Below are 23234 nucleotides of genomic sequence, written 5' to 3' on the forward strand. Positions count from 1 at the left end.
AGGTAAAAGGGGAACAAAACCTCTCCGATATTTCCTTTTCATTTCCTTTCTCGCTGTACTTTCACCTGTCGCTCATTTGAATCTGGTACAATCACTCGTTTGGCTTCATCATGATTTCTTCTTCTCTTTTTAGTGCCGCGCTGGCCATTTTGGCTGTCAACGGCGTACACGCCGGACCATGCCGTCCGACGACTATTGAGGCATCACTCACCGAGACCACTCTCACCACCAAAGGAGAGCCCACGACTGCGATATCTGCAACCGAGCTTTCTGTTGCTACCACCGAAACAACCGACGACGAAGACATCTCAACCGGCACTACTACTGAGATTTCTGTTACTACCACACAAGTCACCACCATCTCTCAAGATGCGTCTTCTACCCTCACCACTGTTGAGGAGACTACAACTGAGCTCCCCACTACAACTACTGCCGCCTTCTCTGAAGATGTATCTTCGACCAAAACTTCGGCCGACGACACCACTGCCATGTTGATCACCACCACGATGCAAACTCTTCAACCGACTACAACTTCCGCCTTGACTACCACAACCACTGCAGCCTCTGAAGGGTCGCAATGCATCAACAACGACGACTGTCTTTTGGTTGGTATGCAGCAGTGTGCTTTCGGAGGCTGCACCTGTGTGAGAGGATACTGTACTCCTCCATCTGAAGATGGGAGCTGTATGTTGAACTCGCAGTGTGATGCGGGCAAAGAGTGCCAGAAGGGTATATGTGTCGACCGTGTTGAATGTGTCGTGGCCGTGAATTGCCTTGCAAACCTTGACTTGTGTGTGGACACGAATTCTTGCGCTTGCGTAAGTGGTGTCTGCCATTTATTATAAGGAGCATGATAATTCGATGTCTATCTGTACCTCTAAGGTTATTTTCCAAAGCTCATTATACGCAGTAGTGATATCTTATCTTTACTTTTACGATAGTATACATGAGGAGCATATTTATCTTCCTTCGGCAGGCTCTTCCAGCTGTAACTCTGTTTATAACGGTGTGGTAATAAAGGCAAATTGTTTTAAAACAGTTAAACAAACAGATGACTAAATGATCAATTTGAAACGCTATTGCCAACTTGATATAATGTCCTACACAATCAGAAATCGCCATCATCGTCTGAAATCTCCGTCACGCGGATATCCACTGCAGCCATCTTAGCATCCCGTACCATCTTCATCTGTTCCCTCTGAGCCAACTCTTCAAACTTTCTTTTCACGTCGTTCCTTGGCACAGGCGCCTTGCAAAGCCCAATCTTGGCCAGAGATCCCCAGAATAAAGAGTGCATGTAGTAGTACAGATTAATACTACCAAGGTAGAGAACGGGAACAACTACCATGGGAATGTTGCCGAAAAGACCGTTACGTCGAGTAATAGTCTCCCATAGTTCTCCCGTGAGAATCTCGGCCGCTCTGTCGCACTTCCAAGGCCCGACGAGACGGAACTTGGCGGTGAAACTAGCTCCTCCGGCCCAGATATAAGGAAGACGCCAACCATGAGGGGTGTATAGGGCGATGCGGAGAATGTCAGTGAACGATGGAGCCATGTCCATGTCCTTGGCAAGCTGGTAAGCATAGCTGTCGTGCTCGACACCATATGTAACTCGCGCACTTGGCGCGTGGATTACACGATAATGCCACTCATCATCCTTTAGAAGAGGACGTGGGATTCGGTTGAGGAGGTGAGTAGCGAAGAGCATGGACTGCATCTCAGCCAAGGGAGGAATAGCACCAAAGCCAGGACGAACAAAGCCGATGAAGCCAATAGTGGGATCATTGGATGACCAGACTTGACGCACATCTGCATCGTGAGATACGGGGTATGGTCGACGACCAGCGTTGTATTCTGTGTTGAGAAAGGGAAAATGTGGCACATAGCCTGTTGCATAGATGACCATGTCAGGCTTGACCACTGATCGTTGGATAAGCTTTGCTTCTGGACGGCCGTTATCCGGGAAATGAGCTACACCATCAGATGTAAAGTGAGATGGGAAAGGAGCCACGTCAATGGTACGTTTGGCTGGGGTAATAGCTGTTTGGAAGAAGAACTGTCGAATGCGAGTTCCCAATGGCCACTTGGTAGGACGCCAGGGTGTTGAAACGTTGTTCTGGATACGTTGCCAGCCTTTGTTCCAGAATACTACTCTACAGTTAGTTATGTCTCGAGTTGAGAATCGGAAGACTTACATCTCGAAGCGTGGAATCGCTCACTAAAGATCTGACCGACCCACTGATCGACACCGTATTCTGAACCACCACAAATCCAACATCCAGCAGGCAAGGCTAGGAAATGATAATAGTCCCAGACGATCATCGTATCGCGAACCATGGGATGAACATACATTGAATCAAACAACGTAACTTGACTAACATCGATAGGCAGCTGTGGCTCCTCGTAGTCTTCGTCCCCAAACAGCCATGGCAGGAATCTCTGCCCGGGTGCTCGCTTGGGAGCTCCAATCCAACCATCACGGTGACAGAAGACAACTTGCTTTGTAGGAGATGTGATGGCAAGATGGCACATGTCGCAGCCTGTTTCGCCACTTCCGAGGACCATGACTGTCTTTCCTGTTCCAAACTGTTCGCGCTTCTTGAAGTCTGATGAATGTATCACCTCGGGGACGTTTTCAATGCCAGGGATGTTTGGAATGTGTGCTTTTGAGTGCACGCCTGAGCATATAGCAATGGCATCACACTCCCACTCGATCTCCTCACCATTGGGGCCTTTGTAACTAACGACATGCTCGCTTGTATCTCCTCTTCTAACACCCGTAACGGATGTGCTCAGATGGATATAAGGCCAAAGGTCGAAATATGTGGTATACTCCTCCAAATATTCCCTGTAACGCTCTGAGGAGAAGAAGTCGTTGTCTTCAGGACGGGGACGAAAGTCGGAGAATGTGGTGAGGAACTTTGAAGAGACAAGCTCGGCATCTTCGTAGACGTGATGAAGGAAAACACCACCGAGCTTATCATAGGATTCGAAGAGTCTGACCTCAAAGGGCTCGGCGGAAGGGAAGTGTTCGTGGGCAGTCGTGAGAGTTTTGAGCTGGACGAGGCCAGATGGACCTCCACCAATGATAGCAACGCGCATGATGGTGGTATTAGGGTGATGGAAAGGACGTCAACGGGGCTGGATAGAAAGAAAGGGGTGATCAAACTTTACTTCTAGCTCGTGCTAGCCTCGGTAGACTGGTGAATTTAGTTGTCAGATATTTCCGTTCTTCTCCCAGGAGAGAATTAGCAACAGAACCACGATCAAGGTCGAAAGAACAGCGCGGCAGCCAACTTCTTATCTCCCATACCAAGCCACACGTATCCCGGCGAGCCCATCCAAACCGATTGGCCTCGACCCAATAACTGGAAAATAAAGAGGGGTCTTCCAACGTAAGAAATAAGAGTGCCAGTGTACAGGACTGACGTGGATCCCCCAAAGTGCGCGGGCGAGTGCTCCATTGCTGGTTTAGTTGGAATCGTGTGCTTCGCTAAACGTTATTACAGTGGGTTTGCAACGATGGTCCGTTTTGTAGTGGGGTACTTCAACGTGAGGTTATTCCCGGTTAGGAATGAGCTGCGCGCCAGTTATGCACACCCATGAGTAGTTATGCAGCTGCATAGATAGTTCGTGTCGGTAGATACACATTGCATTATTCTTGAGCGAATAATGAGGATCACATGTGGTCTGATGATTGACTTTTGAGTTACTGACCGTCACTGTGTTGCTGTTATGTCGTTGGTTCAAGGAAGTTCCGCTACAACGTCTGCAGTCGTTTTGTTGGTTGACAGAGTTGCATTCGGCAATACATAGAGACGCAACGTCAGCTATTAGTGGATTTCACTGGAGAGTTGTGTGCCAACATCAGTCAAACTTGGAGTACAGGGTATATCACTGACTCGTGACTGCTGTTCTCATCATTTCCCAAGACTATGGTACCCAATGAATGAGAATAAACAGAGTACAGTAATACCTTTACTGTCAGATTTTAATTACCTTATAGTTTACACAGTACATGATTTCCAATAGCGGCAAGATTGTTCGACAATGAGTAATAATTGAGATGTGTCATTATGCTTTGACAGTCGAAGAAGCCGCTGACAGGACCCGGGATATCCGGCTTACAGACAATCTGGCCTACATATCTCAAAAGACCATGATATGGTCATTTCCAGTAGTTAGAACTCAGTCAAGAGGCAACAGTTCCCAAAACATACAGTGATTGAACTTCCACGACCCTGAGGCCTTTGGCGATGGCTCCAGATTACTTTTTGGTAACTTAAAATCAAATGGTTTAGAAACTTCCAGCCAATGAGCATCCGGTATGGTGTAGTGGCTAACATTTCGCGCTCTCATAACCTGAGAGATCAGTACCGCGGAGCCCAGGGTTCGATTCCCTGTACCGGAGTTTCTCTTTTTGCTTTTTTATCTATCTATCTGTATCTGCCATCATTCCTCGATTCGTATCTAGACTTGACCTCTATTGGTTCACTCACGATGCTTTTCCACAAGGTGGTCTTGTCCAGCCTAATCATAGCTTTATTGATGCCAAGATCGATAGTCTCACGCGTAGCACAAGTCTTGGCAGTTGATAATATCGAAGTAAGAATGAAAAGGGGAGGCCTTTCATTCTTCATCCTTTCTTCAACCTATTTGTTGTTTTTATCCTGATCGGAGTCTTGCCTTGAGACTGAAGTCCAATGGTTTCTTCAACGTTTCTGACCGGAGCCCTGGTGGTGTCTGTTCTTAACACAGTCCTCGCAGGGCCATGTCGTCCGTCGTCTCAAATCGCTGCCTCTTCTGAACTTATCATACCTACTTCGACTCTCTTACAGTCTTTGTCATTCACTACTTTGGAGGCTGTAGTTTCAACTACTGAGAGGTCCCATATCCAAGAGACTGCAACAACTTCTGCTTCAAGCATGCCCCTCGTTACCGAAACACTGTTGGATACCACAGGCATATCGGACTCTATAGTCACGGACACGGACACAGTTACTACCGAATCTACTGAAAAAACCACTGGCGATAATTTGGAAGCCGCTACTAACAGTGGAAGCGAGACAACCACCGAAACTATTTCCTCAACCACTGCCGCTGCCACCGAATCTACGACTATTACAGTGAGCGACACTACGATCGATACAAGGGCAACAACGACACAATCTACTCTCCCACCAGTTCCTACCAGTTTCAGGATGGTCGCTCAAAGTGAGACTGAGGGCGAGCTTGTTATGTACACCGATGGTCGTCAGATCCTAGCCAGCGCCGGACCATTCCCAGCATCATGGTCAAGTTCAATTACATATGAGCACGAAACAGGATATTTGAGGGTGGGAAATAACCCACTGTGTGTCATGTATGAACCATCTGGCCGCCTCGCTGCCCTGGGGAATTGTAAAAGCGATGTAGAAGGACAATATCGACATCTGACCTGTGACCCCCCTTCCGATGCTGGTTTAATCTGCAATATTCCTGCCATGAAGTGTGACAACGGGGGCTGCACCGATCTTGGAGAGATCTGGAACAGATTCTACTTGCTGGGCTGGGACGAGGGTATGTGGATTATTGTCATCGGTGCGGATGACTTGTCAACCAACGATGCTCCAGCTCAGGGTATACGTCCTATTAGCATGGCCATTGGGACGGTATGAGAACAATTGGGAACGATAGAATTGTATTAAGCTAAATATCATCCTAACTGTGGCTATACTATTGAGAAATAGATTCCGCCATTGCTACAAAAGTAACCCACCCTCAGGGTATCAGAAAGATTGGCCGCTAGAAGCAAAAGAGACGAAATTAGTAGATCAGCTTATGCTACTTAGACTATGGTCTTTAGACTATTTATTTCTGTAACCTAAGACTTAGGAGGTCAATTTTTCTGCTACCCAGTAGCCCACCCATCAATAACTTGAGCTCACTGTTTGCCTTCAATTGACGGTCCCTGGAGACGTAACGAGTAAGATCACCTAATCGTCTTGCCACCTGTCGTCTTGCTCATGAACGACGCTGTATCATTCTTCTCCCAGTCTATCCATGCAGAGAGCCTCTCAAGTCTTACAGACGATGCTCTGCACAGGAGATCGGGGACTCTAGAGGCCCATGGACCATTGGAATGAAAACAAGATCCGAGTCGCTCCATTTGTATCACGGCTTGCGGGTTAACGTTGTCAGCCGATACTGCACGTAAGAGTCCTTGAGTAAGACTGAGAGTAGTCATCACGGCTCCAGGGATGCCCACGATGTCTGCCTGGGCAGGCACAGCCGCTTCGTCGCTTGGAATAGTGAAGGTCGCGATAGCGTTGGCGACTGAGTATATATGGCGACAGTCGTACACTTCGGTTGTTGTGGTAATGAGGTAAAGTAAGTGAGCACAGAAAGGCTGACTTGTAGTCGATCTAAACTTGTAGCGATGGAGTAGGGGATGCGTTAAGTAGGGTAGAGATGGGAGGAACAATGTCAAAGTTGAGAGCTAAAGGCGATGTTGGTTTCAGCTACGCATGCTTAAGTGAGGGAGGGGGAGCCTTGAAAGCTACAAAGGTATATCCGGTTGCCTTCTCTGCCTTGTCTAAAATACAGTCGTCCAAAGGCTGCTCATTGGCCATAGTTCTGTAGTATTAGCCGCCACCAATTGACACATCACGGCTACCTGGCCTCTGAGAGTTGTTGTAGCGATATCATGCCACAGGGTACGTTAATGAACAAATCTGTCGACGTCTCTCAATCTAAGTACAGCATAAAAGCGAATGTCGTCCACTTCTTGTCCCTGTTACTCCTATCCTGGTTGCTCAGTACACCATCCTAAAATGAAGTTTCCTCTACCATGTGCTCCTGCAACCTCATCGGCTCATTACTTTGATAACTAAACTACGTGCCCCGTTTTCAGGATCCATACGCAGATATGACGATATACACAGATGACACCCTTCATTGCCAGATGGTAGATTCACCTCTGGCTGCAGATCCCACTCCCCTCGCAGCGGATCCCACTCTCGCTGAATAACTGCGTCCGCCAGTCGAGACAGATAATACTCCTCGCCGTAAGAATTATAATACCCATTTATGCATTCCATAATCGCATCCGAAGCTGGCCCCCCCTTTGAATCGTATATCGCCTTCCAAGTACCATAGCTGCCTTTCGAACCGTATGGATGCCGAAGATAAAAACTGCACACCGCAATGATGCGGTTGGAAACAAACGATCCCGCCTTGTCTGAGATCTTAAAGTCCAAAAAGCCGGCAAACTTCTGATTGATGTTTCCAATGAATGCATGACGATGCTGATCCCACAAGTCTGCCGGCTTGGCAGCGAACGAGCAAATTTGGAAGCCCGGGCATATATCGAAGTAGACAGTTAGATTATTTGCCAAGTCTTGTTTTAATTGCTTTGATACAAAGGGCGTAACACGTTTGCGGACAAAAATCTTGTAGCGAGCGCCAGCCCAGAGGCTTGAATCCGTTGTCTCGAAAAGCGTTGTTGGAGAGGAACGAACATAGCCATCAGCAGTTTTGGTCAAAAAGATTCCAATCCTCTTTATGTCATAGGAACTGTCGAGATTAGTACAGGCTAGGTTGAGGACGTTGCTGCCGCCTAGAAACGTCTCGAGCCTCAAACCCTTATTCGTCATGGTTGTCTCATAGCCACATCGCATACTTGGCGCTTGTGAAATATGGCCGCAGTGTGCGAACTCATCAGGCGACTGTGCGAGAATACCACGGTAGTCTTGAGATTCATCGTTTGCTTTCCAGGCGAAGATGGACATGTCGGTTGTCTGCTTGATGATCTCTTCCTGTAGTCTCTCGAAGGCCTTCGCGCCCTCGCCGTACATCATGGGCATGTTGACGTCGAAGATACCCAAAAGGCAGTAGGCCATGTCCTCAACCCTTGTTGTCTTCCGCTTTGCAGCCCACGACATGCGTCTAGCGATGGGGACGCTCTCCAGAGCAGAATTGTCATTCAGCACTTCTTCATGTATGCCTGTTATTTCGGATATTAATGTACCCAGATCTGTCTTCTTGCCCCTGAGCTTCCATGCACAGTCATAGAACTCCAGGTCCTTGGGGCCGATCAGTTCTTGCAAAGTCCAACCTCGAGTAAACCATCTACAATACGACAAACTTGCGTAGTCTAGACTCCCGTTGACACCCGGTGGTAGATCTTCAAGATGCGCAAAACAAACAGTCGCCTGTTTATACCATCTGAACATAGAGTTTATAGCCTCGGCAAGTTCTGCACTGCTGCGCTTGTCGATGCAGCAAGTATCGACCCACGCGTAGGCTAGGCCACGCTCCTTAGCCAGCCGACATGTGTTTTCGATTTTGGTATATCCTAACATGCATTTGACTTGGCTATGGCTGATCATATCCTCAAACGTAACTTCTTGCTCGGCCCATGTGTGCGACAAGATGGCGTATGGTGTCGAGGGTAAGTCGTCTGAATTCGCTCTTTCGAGCTTGATGGTGGACGTGTTGATGAGCCACATGTTTACTAAAGAATGAAGAACTGAGACAAAATATCTGGACGGATACCTGGATAAAATCCGTTTGTCTATAACAAAGTATGTGATGTGAATAAGTCCAAGTACGTTGAGCTGTGAAGTGTCAGATGCGGGGTCAAGCAAGATCTTTTTATAGGTAAAGGCAAAAGTCCTATCTATAATTATCTTTCAGCTCCTCCTGTGCAATGGTGAGATTCTTTTTTATTCCAACCAGCGACATCACATATACTCGGGACGGGTCTTGAAAAGAAAGAAAGTTGAAGATATATAGCCTGATATAAAAGTAAATGCTATTAAATATAAAGTCGCATGCATCATTCTAAAATCATAAAGGGGGTAATCTATGTAATGTTGTAGTCGTGAGACATGTATGTACCGCCGTCGGGGGTGGTAATGTTCTGTGTCGGTAATATGCTCCATGTTCTTAAAGTGGAGGGAAAGCCTGCCTCAACAACGGGAAGAACAGAGTTCTGGTGATAATCTGGATTCACGTCTATCGCTCTTTCACGCGACGGACATGGTAGTATGGTATATGCTGGGTCTGTTTCTTATTCCTTCTCTTCAACCTTGGTCTCCTCTGTCTCCTCCTCCTCGGCGGCAGCAGCAGCCTCCTGTCCAACAAGAGACTCTAGCTTTTGTCGGAAGGTATCATCGTAGTAGCTCATCACTGACGAGGTACGATGCGTTGTGTCGATCGAGGTGCGCGTCGACGACACGTTCGCGTTGCTGTCTGTGGAAAAGATGCTCTCGCGGCCACGGGCGGAGTTGTAGCTACTTGAGTGTGTGCTCGAGTGGCTACTAGAGTATGTGCGCGTTGGCGCAAGCAGGTGCTGCTTGTTTGCGGTGCCGGACATGTTCTTCCTCTCAAACATGGCCAGCTTGTCCGAGACGGTGCCAGCACGCTTGGGCAACTGGGCCAGATCCTTGTTCGGTCTGTCGTTGTTCTTCTCCTCCAGGTTCTTGATCCATGAGAGACGGTCGCTCAGCTTGGATGGTTGTTTTGCTTTGAGTCTCGTGACAGATGTGGAATATGATGGGCCGTCATTGTTGGTGTTGACAGAGGGTGTGCGTATAGGTGCTGGTACGGGCGCCGGCGCCGGCGCGGGAGCTGGTGTTGTTGACGTTGTTGTGCTGGGGGCTTTAGCGACGGGTTTTCTTGTGATCGATTGGCTACGTCGAGGTTCAGGTTCGTCTGTAGTAGTGGTGGTGGTCATAGAAGTCGTATCAATCTTTGTCTCATCGGCTCGTGTAGGTGATCGGCTGACAATTCGAATGGTGGATCGTCGTCTATGCTCGGCAGTCCAAGGCGACGATTCGTGGAAGGACGAAGGAGAAGCGACGTCGATCTTTGTCGCAGAGTCCTCGTTTGTGGTGTTGGAGGTCTGGCCTTCGTTGTATACTGGAGCTGTGAACATCAACTCCAATGGGAGCGACTTGCGATTGGGCTTTCCGCCTCGAACAGGCTGATGTATTAAATGTCTAGGTTCGACCGGTCGTCCGCGGTCCAAGACGCTGCGTTCCTCCTTGGGTTCTGAGTCGGCGGCAGTCAAGGTCGCCAGCGCCGACGCGCGGTCTGATTCTGTCTTTAACAATCCAGAGATGTCACCAATGGAGAACGGTCGTGATGATGAATCCTTGGAGAGGCCGAACCCACGCGATCGCGGGGATCGTTGTGACTCTGAAAGATTAATTGCGGGGAGTGTCAACTTGTCGTGCGAGTTGGCCGAGGGTGACTCGACGAGCCAACTATTGGGGACGTGGAGACCTTCGAGAACATTGGATCGAACTTCGAGCGGCTTGAAGTTTGCTGGGGTTTCTTGGGCCTTTTCATCGTCGACTAGGGCATTTCGTTTACTTGGTCGTCTTCTGAGGATGAGGGTTGAGAACTTGTGAGCCAACGGTCGCCATAGTGGCTTGTCGCTGCTTTTGCCGACCATGTCGTAGCAAACCATATTAATTTAGGTGTGTATTTTGGAGTGTGCGTGTGTGTCTCTGTCTGTTTTCGTGATGTAGTATTTGAATCGTGATGTATATTAATAGTATTGAGTGACAGTGATAGTGTGATTAGACATGCAGTAATTGCATGGTTAGTAAGAGGGAGGAGAAGGAAAAAAGAAAAAAAGAAGGGCAGAGCTCTTTGTTTACTTTGAAGAACAGAGTTAGAGAAGAGAGCTGTTGTGGGTAGCAGCAAGGTGGGCAGTTGTTTTGACAAAAAGGGGCGAGGAATGTGTTGCATTGTTTCGCTTAGGTATTACCCCTTCATTGTTTCATTTCGGTAGAATGGGGACTCTTATACTGGGTCATCTTGACTCAGTTAAGGATAGTGTCGAGTTTGTGTCTGGTACAATGCGGGGCTTAGCGCACAACCCTGTGCGTCATTTGTTATGCTTGCATCGGTCACGCCGTTGTATTATTGGTGTAGTTGTCAGTTGTCAGTTGTCAGAGATACTGTTGTCTGTTGTGTTTGGGGTCTGATGCAGTTGTAAAACACGAGCATCAAGAAGACACTCATCGCCTATAGAGTCTCAGAGACATATCTTCACCAACACTCTGAGACTGAGACACAAACAGAGACAGCATCAAGATATGCAACCTAGTGGGGCTATTGCATACCTCGGCACTTGTTATGAACCCCAAATCTTCATAATAAACCAAACAGTTCTATCATCTCATTCCAGAACACCGTAGAAGCAAATGTCCACCGTCTTCTAGCGAATTGCCTAGTCTCAGAAAGTCATTTCTCTCATTTCAGCCCAAGCTAAAAGTTCAGCTAATAAAAAATGCCATGGAATGTTTGATGACACCCAATCTCCGCATCTTCTATCGGGAGCTATGACAATTGAGTTCAGCCCTATGGTTGTCATGTTGACCTTGCACGTTCTTAAGAGCAACGGATATCAGTCAGGTGGCATGATTTGTTTTTTATTTACTTTCCGAGAAAAGTCTCAATACGAACATACAAACTTAATCCGATCAGTGATCGGGCCGTGTTCAGCATCTGTTCATAGCTTTGGGCTGAATGACGATAAACATAGAGGTTACCCTAGACGAGAGCAGCAACTCGCTTGATAGACGAACCTAGATGAGGATCATCGCGTCAACGAGCTTTGGGCTCACATGATTCTATCCATAATCTTGCATAATCTAGCTTAAAAACTACCCTGTATTCTTATCCTAAATTCTTTGCAGGACAAACTCATAACTAATTGGCTCAACCTTGACCTTGAGATCCTCTCTCACTCCAGGTCCACAAGTCGCGCTACCAACTCCAGCAACCTTGGCACTGAGATTCAGCAATGTAGCCTGTTCACGTACCAAATCACATGGGTGTTTCGCTTTCTCAACAGTCTCATCCGACAAACGACTGCCCGTCCAGTCAAATGTACTTTGATCGCGTCTCGAAGCCCGAATTCCATGCCCATCCGCGTCAACAACGCGTACCCACCGCGTCTCCATCCTATTACCGTGACCCTGGGGAACATCGTACGGTACTTCTAGGCCGTCTACCGAAGATGACCAGATACCAATCGCCTGAGAGTGCTTCTTATCCGGATACGACTCTCCAGGTCCGCGACCGAACCAGTCCACTTGATTGAGCGTCTTGGGCAAGCGAAGATTGAGGCCCAGACGGGGAACATCCTTCGGGAATACTCCCTTGGGTACGAGATCGAGCTTCATCGATACAATACCGCCAGAAGAGATTCGATAATTTGTGGTAATATCGTAGCCCCATCCCAATACTGGAGGTGCGAGATATGTCACCGTCTTGACCGTAACACTTTCGTCATCTTTCTGAACCTGGAAAGATCGTAGCTGAGATGTCATTCGGTGCACACCGTAGTCTTTCCACACACTGACAGCGCTGTCTTTATCGTTATCTGTGGGCGCCCGCCAGAAGCAGGGATGAATCGCTGCGCGCGTCGCAGTGTCCATCTCGAGAAGATCAGTGCCATGGGACCACTTGGTGATATAGCCTCGCACTCGATCAAACTTGATGGCCCAGTCGGCACCCGATACCTCAACTGCGGCTCGGCTTTCTTTGACATCGATGGCTTGGGCGGTGGTGGATGAAGCTGGTGTAGTGGCCTCTTTGTCGGTGGAAATCTTGTGCTGGAACCATGCTATCTTGTGAGAAGCTGGTGCCCACTTTGTAGCCTCCTTGAGGTTGAAAGAAACCTGCAGGAAGACCTCTTCGTCGTGTGATTGGTACTGAGTGAGGTCCGGAAGAGCAAGCTCGACAGTTTCCCAAGGCTTGACCTCTGGGATTTCCACCTTGCCAGACTCGAGCAGCGACACCCTAAACGTCAATTAGTATCGTGTCTTGAAGATCGGGAACATGGACTCACTTGTCACCCATTGCTTGGACCGAAAATTCGCCCTCCAAGTGCCCCAGCCCAATAAAGTCGTACTCGTTAGTGATGAATACCTTTCCGCTCTTGGCTTCAAACTTCACAGGCTGGAATACTTTCTTCAACTCTGTTAGTCCCGGCGTTGGCTTATGCTCGCTATTAACTAAACCATCCATAACAAATGTCGAATCGTTTGGTTCATCGCCAAAGTCTCCTCCATAGGCGTAATACCCATCTTTATGCAAAAGACCATGGTTTGCCCACTCCCAGATGAAGCCACCCTGTAGACGCTCATATTTGCGGAATGCATCTTGGTAATCGTCTAGACCACCAGGTCCATTGCCCATTGCGTGGGCATATTCGCAAAGAATAACAGGCTTTTGCCATTTTCCGTCTTCGATGCCGTCAATTTCGACGTGGCGCTTCAGACGATCTTGGTCAGGGTACATGTAAGAGTACATGTCGGTCAATTGGGCTTTGATGTCGCCCTCGTAGTGGATGAGGCGGTCATCTACACTGCGGGCGTATTCGATCATGGCAACATGGTTGGCGCCGTAGAAAGATTCGTTGCCAAGGGACCAAGAGAAGATGCATGGGTGATTCTTGTCTCGTTGAACCATTTGGACCATTCTATCCAGGTACGAGTCGTGCCACTCTGGGTCATCAGAAGTGAACTGTGCTGCCTTGGGGAAATATTCTTCCTTGCTTCCCTCATAGTCTAGATATGGGGGTGGCTGAACAGGTTGTGTGACAACATCGTAGAAGCCGTGGCATTCCAGATCGGCTTCGTCCATGACCCAGAAGCCCAGTTCATCTGCTAGGTCGTACAGCCAAGGCTGACCAGGATAGTGACTTGTTCTTAACGCATTGATGTTATGTTGCTTCATCAGCAGCAAATCCTGCTTGAGAAAGTCGTATGGAACAGCTCTTCCGTGAAGAGGATGGTGGTCATGTCTGTTTGCGCCTCGGAGGAGAATCGGCGTGCCGTTGACAGTGATGAGACTGTTTTTAAGTTCGACTTTGCGGAAACCAACGTTTTGTGTGATCTTCTGGATCACCTTTGCATCGGGCGCCTTGAGGGCAATCTCGAGTTGGTAGAGATATGGGCTTTCAGCAGTCCACTTCTTTGGATTGGCAACAGGAACCTCGAATTTGAATGTGGCATCCTTATCATCCAAGACCTTTTCTGTTGAGGCAACTTGCTTATCACCGTCGCGAAGGACAAGCGATAACTCGAGAGGGTCATTTTCAGCATGGTGCAAAGTTATGTCAACCGCAAGAGCGGCATCCTGGTACTGCGCATCAAGATTCGTCTTGACAAAATAGTCCTCAATTCTGGCTTCAGGAAATGAAAGTAGAGTCACATCACGGAAGATACCTGTGTCTGTCAGTTTTTTGTTCATCATCACAAAGCCAAAAAAAACATACCGGAGAGCCACCATTGATCCTGATCTTCGATATAAGACGCCTCACACCATTGGTAAACCCTGACTACCAAGTCATTCTCCTCATCCTTCTTGACAACACTCGTCACATCAAACTCAGCCGCGTTGCGACTTCCTTGTGAGTAACCGACAAACTCCCCATTCAACCAAACATGATAGGCACTGTCGACACCATCAAATCGAAGTCTGAGTTGGGAGTTGCTGTCCCACTCATCAGGAACCTTGAAACTGCGTCGGTAGATACCCGTAGGGTTTTCGGTTGGGATGAAAGGTGGCGCTGAGGGGAAGGGAAATTGCACGTTGGTGTAGTGTGGACGACCGTAACCCTGGAGTTGCCAATGACCCGGGACGGTAATGGGAGCCCATGCTTCGTCAGACTTTTCGTCTTTAGGAGGATATTCTGAGGCTTCCAAAGGTGAAGGTGCGTATTGAAAGTCCCATTGTCCGTTGAGGATGAGATGGGCTGGAGGTAGCCAGTATGCTCTGGCGGGGAGGCGGTTTCTTTGGATCACCTCCAGATTCTCATAGTCGGGCTTTTCCACAGATGAATCCATGTTTAATTTCGGTGTCTCAGCAGATATTGAGCTTGGATGATTATATCGTGAGGAATGTGATCTGTTAAATGTGTCGTGAGGTGTTGGATTGCTGACTCCAGTGGTATTCACGCTAAGATAGTGGATTCTGTGGAGGAACATTCGGGGACAAAGTGATAACACGAGTTCCACTTTCACCGACATTGGCCGTGCAAATGGGGGAATACTCGGACCTCGGCCAAGAGATCCGAGTCTCGGAGCCGACTAGTCTTTAGTTCTGGACGTCTCATCCATCAACGTGACACGACAGTGACATTCCTTGTCAGGGTTGGTGAGATCTATCTTCTGGAGCTCTATGTATGCTGCATGGCTTGGTGATCACAAGACACGGTCAATGAGTTAACTCATGAATTAGATCAATTTATATTACTACTAATAATTTAAAAGTGCAATCATACCAAGTCCTACGCAAAAGACTGCTTAGTCTCGACAACATGGACAGCAGTCTTTTCTGTGTTTCGCAGAACCTCTCCCACGAGTCTATCACCCGCCTCTTGGCCATCCAGCACCAACGCTGTCTCCTCCAGACTCAACCCACGTGTCTCCACAAACAGGAAGTAAACAACGAGAGCCTCTACAGCCAGCCACACATCGTACGTGATGTAGTACTTCCACTTAGAGTTGGTAACTCCAACTGGGTTGGCGTACTGGTTGAAGATGAGGGCGCACGCAACGAAGAGATTGTAAAGCACAAGTCCTCTGGCTCGGAGGTTGAAGGGCAGAATTTCAACAACATATGTGACTTGCAAGACACCCCAACCTGCAGTGAAGAAGACGTTGAAGAGGAAGATCATGGCCAATACACCCTTGGCAATACCGCTGGGTCCACCAGTGCCATCTGAGTTGACGTCGGTTGATTGCTCGTATGTGGCCTGTAGCGCTGTCCATGTGATGTATGTAGCCAGTGTACCAAGCGTTGACCCAAGGAAAAGAGTTCGACGAGGGATCTTGTTGACGAGGAGCGAAAACACGACACCCCAGAAGAGACCCCAAATTGTCAACAGCGCGTTGATGAGAGTCTGGGTTTCCTGGGAGCGGTAGCCGATGGAGTTGAGGATAAGAGTCAGGTAGTAGCTGATCAAACCATTGCCACTCCACTGACTGAAGAAGCCAACCGACAGAATGATAAAGAAACGACGACGGTTTCCCTTGGTCTTGAAGAAGGAGAGATAGCTTGTGGATTCCATAGCCTCATTCTCAAGACGGATCGCAGCACGAATCTCTTCCATCTCAACCCCAACAGCTGGGTTGTTGCTGTCGCCGTTGGCGTGGTACTTGATAAGAAGCTTCTCAGCCTCAGCATCTCGGTCTTTGGCGACAAGCCATCTGGGCGACTCATCGATAACAAAACACAGACAAATCTGCAAAACACTAGACAAAGCCTGCAGAATAGAGGGAATTCTCCACGCCCAAGAGCTCTCGATTCTGAAAGTACCGTAGGTAATCCATGCTGCTGAAAGAGCACCAAGACCCCAAAGTGTGTTGTAGATAGAGACCATGGGGGCTCTTTGCGTGGGGTACGCCAATTCCATGATAAGAACGGGAGCGGCTGTGATGTTCAGGGCCAGACCGAAACCGAGGATACCACGAGCTGCGATAAACATTCCGGTGTTTTGGGCTCCGCCTTGAAGACCGACACCAACGAGCATAATGAATGCACCGACAATTAAAGCTGGTCGACGACCAAACTTGTCACAGAAACCAGCGCAGAAAGGAAGAGCTGCCAGCTGACCAATATTCTGGATTGCATTGAGACTGGGCGTGTCAGATCTAAGCCCAGAGATGAAGTTTGTCAAAGATTGTACTTACATGGCGAGTCTATTGGCATCTGGGTTGTTGAATGAAGCTTTCCACGTATCCAGACTCTGAAGTCCGTTCATCATACCTGCAATCGTTAGACAACTTCCAATAAAAGGTTGTGGGGATAAGCTTACTTCCATCATAGCCAGTCGCGTAACTCGAGATGAGCGACAGGCACAGAATGGCATTGAGTTTCAGGATACCCTTATTTCTCATCCAGCCAAACCAGCCAGCAGCAAGCTGGTCATCCAGAGCAAGTGAAGCCTGTGCTTGAACCATCTTGACACAGAATGTGATATTGTTTTGAACTCAAGACACACCTGCAGTCAGAAAAAGGGAGGGGAGACAAGGTAGTATTATCATCGAAAAAGGGTTCAGATACGATATCGACTGTGGGCCGATTTATCCCCGCGATAAAAAAGATAGTGACTGACACTTATCCCCATGGGGGTCTCCGCTGTGCACGCGACCTGACTTGCAAGGGTGATGGGGTCGGTGGTTTGGCCGATGTTTACCGGTAGGAAAGAGATGATCATGCTCCGAGTGGCTTGACGAGTTCAGGGTCTTTTGAAGCCGAGATACCGCGGGGATGGGTATACTAATTTAGTGTCGTGATGGTAGCTTGAAGCCGTTAGATCAATTGGGGTATTGACTCATGTCTCATTTCAACTTTGTTATGCATATGACCCTTGTTGGACATGCTTGGGGCATCAATTGAGCAGTGAGAACAATTGAGCAGTACGAATAAACAATGAGTGATACTAGTAGAGACATGCCAGGACATGCTATCTATCACGCTGTCTCGTCCCACTACGTAGATAACTCTAGGACCTTTTGGTGGCCGAGACCGCTATCAAATGTGGATAGAGACAATGGACCCATTAGCTGGATCCTAGCTTCTTGATCCCAACTGCAAAGTGCCAGGCTAGTCATGGGCAGATTGCGGGGGAACCCCAAGACGGGATAATGAACCCGGCGCCCTTTCACCGGCTTTGCCCATCACAATGCGAGTTCCGCGAGCTGACGATGATCGCGAGGAAATTAACCGACTAGTCATGACTTCTGTTAAGAGGGGCCTCGATTCCCTCTGATTTGATCTTCAACCTTTGCCAAGTGTATTGTGTTATCGTGTAAAGCTATCATCATGGGTCTTTTATCACTCGCCACGTCCTTGTTAGCGGTCAGCTCAACAACTACCGCTGCTAGTTTAGCTCAGCGCAATGGCAACAACAAGTTGACAACAGGTACGTGCAACAGCTTCGCCGCAACAGCAAACACTAACAACGAATAGCTGCGCAGAGCTTGTTTGACTATTCTATGGAAGTGTCAGACTCAAGATTTGACTCTAGCTACGGATACATCTGGTACCAAGATAACGGCCAATGGTCTGTCCGTTTCACAGCTTGGTACATCGCTGGACTTTTGCATCGTGGCAAGGCAGATGATGTAAAGGCTGCTGTCATGGCAATTGAGAATGTGTAAGTGGCCTACGATGTCAGAACTTGTGAGTATTTTACTGACCTGCTCACAGGCTTGCGAACCAATTGAACAGCGACTTTGACTCTGCCTGGTATGGCACATTCAAGCTCGCTCCAGATGAGCCTGATCCAACACCAAATGGCACATTGTACCCTCCTTCAATCTACGGGACTTATGACCCTAATTGGAGAGAATTCGTCGGGTAAGTAATTCTCAACAAGGACTCAGTGAAATAAAACTGACCAGCAACAGCACCCAACTTATCCAAGTTGTCGAAGAATTTGGCCATCTTCTCCCCAAAGGTCTGGAGTCTCGCATCGAAGACGCCCTCGAAGCAGCTGCAATCGGAGGCATGCGTCGCAACGGCTCCTTCCCCCAAGACGATAACCTGATTCTTGGATACTCCAACCCAGGAATCATGCGAACCCTCACAACAGGCTGGGTTGGCAAGCGCAAGAACAACAAGGAGCTCATCAACTTTGCCAAAGAACAAGGCGAGGATATTTACAAGCTGTTCAAGCGAGACCAGAACGCGCTGGCCGAGTACAATGCGCCCAACTATTACGGCATCGATATCTGGGCTCTTGCTGCCAACATTGCCTATGGTCCTAAGGAGGATCCTATGACCAAGAACGCCAAGCTCATTTTGGAGAAGTTGTGGGATGACATTGCTGATCACTACAACCCTTACCTTGGAAACATGGTTGGTCCGTACGATCGTGCATACAGCCGCGATGCCAACACTCATTCTCAAATTCTGTCCATGATCCTTTGGGGTCTCTATGGTCGCGGTGTCGGAGGTCAGCCACCGCTGGGAGAAGGTGATTTGCTGTACGACGTTGCCCAAGGTGCAGCTATTGCCATGGTTCTCGACGTAGTTGCGCCAACTGTCTCCAAGAAAGCGCAGTCCATCATCAAGTCCAAGGGCAAGTGGAAGGGCGAACGTTTCGTCAAGAAGACCATCTACGAAGATCTCGAGTCCAAGAACGCTCGCCACGTTACATCGTGGCTTAGCGCCGAACTCATGATCGGCGGCCAATCTGTCGCTGAGGAGAAGAACAGGGGCAACCAATACGTTCCTGCCATCGTTCAGTGGGCTTCAGACCCCAAGCACAAGCCTTATCCTTACATGGGTTTCTTCTCCCTGTATCCCAGCGCATCCACTCTGACTGCCGTGGCCGGACCCAAGTCTTTGACTGTGTCTTATCCCAACACTACTCAGGAGGGTACTGACATCTTCACTTTTGCATTGACCGGCATCCCACCGTCTTGGACTCTCGGAAGCAAGAATGTCGTCAAAGGACTTGAGAAGTTGCCCTGTCTTGACGTGAACGTCACTGCCCCAGGACTGGTGAAGCAGGATGTCGTTTATGGCGCTACGCTCAGGGACCACTGGATCTACAACGTCTCGTATGTTGTTCCCGAAGGCTTCAAGGGAGTTCCCAAGGTGACTCTAGATATGGAGTATACTTGCTAGAACATTGATAGTATAGTGGCAACGCGAGTATGAGTTCAGTAGTTAATAATTTATTCTGTATATATGAAAACCTTTAGCTTCAACAAATTAGCTTCAATCTGGGCTTGTCATGATTCGGTAGTGAAGGTGATCAGAAGGTTATCAGAATGTTGTACTCGCTGTTTGACCTGAGTTTACCGTCGAATTGAGTCAACATAATCGATGCTTGTGATCAATAGGTTTCTCTGTCTCAAAATGACCGCAGTATGCCGAGTTGGTGTTGTCGTGGAGGCACTTTATCCACCGGCAAAGTTCGGCCATCAAAGTAAACTCTATCAAATCTAGTGCAAGATGATAGATTTACTGGAGCTCGGCAGATCAAGCAGATGACGCAAGAGATGTCTAAATGATCGGTACAATAACGATTTCCCAATTTGTTAAGAAAGAACTGTTGCCAAGCTGTCTGAGACTTGAATCTGGATAACAACTACCATACGAAATTGCCTACTATTTATTATTCTCTCCACATACCAATATGCGTCTCGTTATCCAGGAAGGCCCCCTAGAGGCATCTAACTACATTGCAGAGTACATCATTAGTGAGTACTACTGCTCTACCCTGCCTACTGTCAACATACGCTGACCTGTCAATAAGGTCGAATCCTTGCTTTCAACCCTTCAGAAGAGAAGCCCTTCGTCCTCGGACTTCCCACCGGAAGCAGTCCTATCTACATATACAAGAGTCTCATCAACGCATACAAAGCCTCAAGGATATCGTTCCGCCATGTTGTCACATTCAATATGGATGAATACGTCGGCTTGCCGCGTGATCACCCCGAATCCTACTGTTCCTTTATGCACCGAAATTTGTTTGAACATATCGACATCCAGCCTCAAAACATCCACCTGTTGAATGGAAACGCCCCCAATCTCTTCGTCGAGTGTCAAGAATACGAGGAAAAGATCAAGTCATTTGGTGGCATCGAACTCTTCCTTGGTGGAGTAGGAACAGACGGACACATCGCCTTTAACGAACCAGGATCCAGTCTTTCCAGTCGCACGAGAGTCAAGTCGCTTGCATACGAGACAAGGATCGCAAACGCGCGGTTTTTTGATGATGACATCGATGCAGTACCAGACATGGCATTGACTGTTGGGGTGCAGACTGTCATGGATGCTCGAGAAGTAGTGATCATTGCTACCGGAGCGTCAAAAGCCTTGGCCTTGCAGCAGGCCGTTGAGGGCGGAGTGAGTCATCTTTGTACACTATCGTGCCTTCAGCTTCACTCGAGGAGCATGGTTGTTGTTGATGAGGATGCGACGCTTGAGATGAAGGTTAAGACTGTCAACGTGAGTCTTATGATCGAGTCTTTCTCTTCAATTACTAATGGGTTGCAGTACTTTAAAGGTGTTGCAAAGACCATTAAGCAAAAGGAATTCTCAGGCCAGTTGCCTCCCTCGCCTACCCTTACGGCCGATGGGGATGATGACGGGGATTTGAAGCCTGATAACATGGCTTCACGCATATCACCCGTCACAAGAGTCCGATCAGTCACATTTCCCACTAACATGTGATAAGCATGCGATAAAACGTCTTGTATTAACCTGGGAACTGGATCTGTTGCAGGTTAACCTGGTCGAATATTTGCCAGGTGTAGTCAAACGAGGGATCCATGACGGCCGAGTGCGCTGGCTGAACATAGGAGAAGTCGGGTGTGCTGACTTCTTGGAGGCTCTCTTCCAAGCGGGCGATTAACTTATCGCAAAGGCTTGGTTTGGGTTCGTTCTTTTGCTTGAGGATGTCGAGATGGAGTTTGATGTTTGTCATGTCTGGATGATGATTAGTTTAGTCTTTAGACGAGAAAATTATGATATACCTTCTATTTCTCCAATACCACCTTGTATACCTTGCAAGACAATAAGAGCAGCCCATGTGATTATAATCAAGTCCCAGTTTGACCAAATGGAATCATCGTGTTGATGAAGCTTTAAGGTCGCGCGAGCTGACAGAAGTAATTCTTCCTGTTCATGAGATGTGATGCTTTGTGACCAGAGATTGCCACTCCTGGCAGGGTGATAAATCGAAAGCACGAGAAGCCGATGCAGAACATATTGTCGAAGGACAAGCTTGCTGCTCTGGTCATGCTCGGGTGTCTTTCCGTTGAACTCCACCAGCCAATCGTCTAGTTGCTTGGCCCAATCTCGAATAAGTACACCATCGATAGCTGTGAAGCTCGTAGTGAAGTTATTATTCTCAACTCGCGAATCTTCAAAGCATGACCATATCGTCGGCAGTCGACGCCCGGTGAAGTGGCTGAGACCTGTGTGCATCATGCGCGATAACTTGTATAGTTGGTCAAGCGGCGACATCCGAAGTGTTGCGAGTGGTGCTTCGATCGGTATGACTGGATAAGCTAGGTGGATTGAAGAGTGCTCGAGATCGACAATCTGTATACCACTGAATAACTTTCGCCATTCTCGTGATGTATCATCGACGTGAGCGGGACAATAGTCCAGCATGAGTCTATAACCTACAGAGATCCAGTTGCCTGTTTCTCGTATGTTGCCTTCTGTTAGAAGTCCAGCTAGTACGATGCCCAAGACTGTTTGGAAAGCCCATTCTTCTCGAGTGACGGATGTCTCTATAGGGCGACCAATTTCGCTACTGGGAATACTAAGTTGTGCTATGGCAGTGCATAGAATTGTGAAGAAATGAGGTGCGATTTCTACCATGTCTGGTGGTCCTCTAGTGCTCGAACAGTAGAGAATCGATGCGAGAAGGACTGGTTGGGGTGCTGAAAAGGTCTGTTTATCAGGCATAAAGTGTAGACCGGGCATTCTGTCATGGAAGCTACAGCACGAATAAAATTAGCCAGTTGAGTTTAAATGCAGAGATAAAGTCACATACGATGACCACAGAGACTCAACAGTATCACGCTGCCATATAGTTGTAGGCAAACTAGGCGAACATCTCTGTAGTTGCAAAATCGCGTTCCAGAGTGGTTCATTCGTCGGCTCAGGAGACGGTTCCTGAGCAGCTGCAAACATTTCCAAGCTCATATTATTGTCGCCTGAGAGACCCAACCGTTCTTCAACGATTTTAAGTCTTGAAAGAACATGGTTCTTGAATTCTAGATCCAACGGCTCAGATACAAGAGGTAACTGAGCAGCGTTTGCTCTTGGCACAAAGACACAAGGTAAACCTGCTCGACGACATCGTCGGCATGATTCACTGTTACCCTGTACAATACATTTCATCTTTTGCTTGCGACAGTTGACTAAGAATTCTATTATTAGCATGCTATAGAGGTCTGACAGGGGCCGTACGCACTGCAAGCCTTGCGGGCCTTGAGCGCTCCAGACTCATCACCTCCAGAGCCTTGGAGTCGGGAATCTTCGCCGAAGGTCATTATTGGACTCTTGTTTGCTGGTTTTGTTTGGCAGTGTAAAAGTGGATGATGCGGGGGAAAAGAGCGGCCAAGTGGCCGGACATCACCTTGTATCCTTATCAAAAGGAGCGTTGACGATCTAGTACCAAAGTGGTTGGGAACTTGTCCAAGCCGAGGTTTGCCGGCTTCGGACCGGACTTTGCCGGATCGTCTCGTGTG

At 48.1% G+C, this 23234-nt stretch overlaps 10 protein-coding genes and 1 non-coding gene across 11 annotated transcripts; 5 read left to right on the forward strand and 6 right to left on the reverse strand.

The window, feature by feature from the left end:
* Positions 1-110: 110 nt before the first annotated feature.
* FGSG_07684 (uncharacterized protein) lies at positions 111-950 on the forward strand (the record flags this gene model as incomplete). Its single annotated transcript, XM_011329178.1, has 2 exons — positions 111-818; positions 942-950. 2 exons carry the CDS (start codon positions 111-113, stop codon positions 948-950), a joined length of 717 nt encoding a protein of 238 aa, XP_011327480.1.
* A 158-nt stretch (positions 951-1108) lies between these two features.
* Positions 1109-3102, reverse strand: FGSG_07685 (uncharacterized protein; the record flags this gene model as incomplete). The annotated part of the gene is made up of 2 exons (XM_011329179.1): positions 1109-2148; positions 2196-3102. The coding sequence occupies 2 exons, from the start codon at positions 3100-3102 to the stop codon at positions 1109-1111; spliced, it is 1947 nt and encodes a 648-aa protein (XP_011327481.1).
* Positions 3103-4321: 1219 nt separating this feature from the next.
* FGSG_20679 lies at positions 4322-4411 on the forward strand. The gene has a single exon. It is a non-coding gene; the product is annotated as a tRNA-Glu (tRNA).
* Positions 4412-4925: 514 nt separating this feature from the next.
* Positions 4926-5788, forward strand: FGSG_07686 (uncharacterized protein; the record flags this gene model as incomplete). The annotated part of the gene is made up of 2 exons (XM_011329180.1): positions 4926-5559; positions 5730-5788. The coding sequence occupies 2 exons, from the start codon at positions 4926-4928 to the stop codon at positions 5786-5788; spliced, it is 693 nt and encodes a 230-aa protein (XP_011327482.1).
* Positions 5789-5971: 183 nt separating this feature from the next.
* FGSG_07687 (uncharacterized protein) lies at positions 5972-8489 on the reverse strand (the record flags this gene model as incomplete). The annotated part of the gene is made up of 2 exons (XM_011329181.1): positions 5972-6478; positions 6861-8489. 2 exons carry the CDS (start codon positions 8487-8489, stop codon positions 5972-5974), a joined length of 2136 nt encoding a protein of 711 aa, XP_011327483.1.
* Positions 8490-8799: 310 nt separating this feature from the next.
* Positions 8800-10640, reverse strand: FGSG_07688 (uncharacterized protein). The gene has a single exon (XM_011329182.1). It carries the CDS (start codon positions 10439-10441, stop codon positions 9053-9055), a length of 1389 nt encoding a protein of 462 aa, XP_011327484.1. The 5' UTR covers positions 10442-10640; the 3' UTR covers positions 8800-9052.
* A 942-nt stretch (positions 10641-11582) lies between these two features.
* On the reverse strand, positions 11583-14852 carry FGSG_07689 (uncharacterized protein; the record flags this gene model as incomplete). The annotated part of the gene is made up of 4 exons (XM_011329183.1): positions 11583-11627; positions 11820-12801; positions 12851-14237; positions 14282-14852. 4 exons carry the CDS (start codon positions 14850-14852, stop codon positions 11583-11585), a joined length of 2985 nt encoding a protein of 994 aa, XP_011327485.1.
* Positions 14853-15295: 443 nt separating this feature from the next.
* FGSG_07690 (uncharacterized protein) lies at positions 15296-16970 on the reverse strand (the record flags this gene model as incomplete). The annotated part of the gene is made up of 3 exons (XM_011329184.1): positions 15296-16563; positions 16701-16709; positions 16826-16970. 3 exons carry the CDS (start codon positions 16968-16970, stop codon positions 15296-15298), a joined length of 1422 nt encoding a protein of 473 aa, XP_011327486.1.
* An 865-nt stretch (positions 16971-17835) lies between these two features.
* On the forward strand, positions 17836-19647 carry FGSG_07691 (uncharacterized protein; the record flags this gene model as incomplete). Its single annotated transcript, XM_011329185.1, has 4 exons — positions 17836-17935; positions 18016-18169; positions 18223-18372; positions 18423-19647. 4 exons carry the CDS (start codon positions 17836-17838, stop codon positions 19645-19647), a joined length of 1629 nt encoding a protein of 542 aa, XP_011327487.1.
* Positions 19648-20161: 514 nt separating this feature from the next.
* Positions 20162-21201, forward strand: FGSG_07692 (glucosamine-6-phosphate isomerase; the record flags this gene model as incomplete). The annotated part of the gene is made up of 3 exons (XM_011329186.1): positions 20162-20225; positions 20282-20976; positions 21025-21201. 3 exons carry the CDS (start codon positions 20162-20164, stop codon positions 21199-21201), a joined length of 936 nt encoding a protein of 311 aa, XP_011327488.1.
* Positions 21202-21492: 291 nt separating this feature from the next.
* Positions 21493-23036, reverse strand: FGSG_07693 (uncharacterized protein; the record flags this gene model as incomplete). Its single annotated transcript, XM_011329187.1, has 3 exons — positions 21493-22477; positions 22535-22904; positions 22958-23036. 3 exons carry the CDS (start codon positions 23034-23036, stop codon positions 21493-21495), a joined length of 1434 nt encoding a protein of 477 aa, XP_011327489.1.
* Between the last annotated feature and the right edge of the window lie 198 nt (positions 23037-23234).

This window comes from Fusarium graminearum, chromosome 4 (genome assembly GCF_000240135.3).
Source record: "Fusarium graminearum PH-1 chromosome 4, whole genome shotgun sequence".
NCBI classification, from domain to species: Eukaryota; Fungi; Ascomycota; class Sordariomycetes; order Hypocreales; family Nectriaceae; genus Fusarium; species Fusarium graminearum.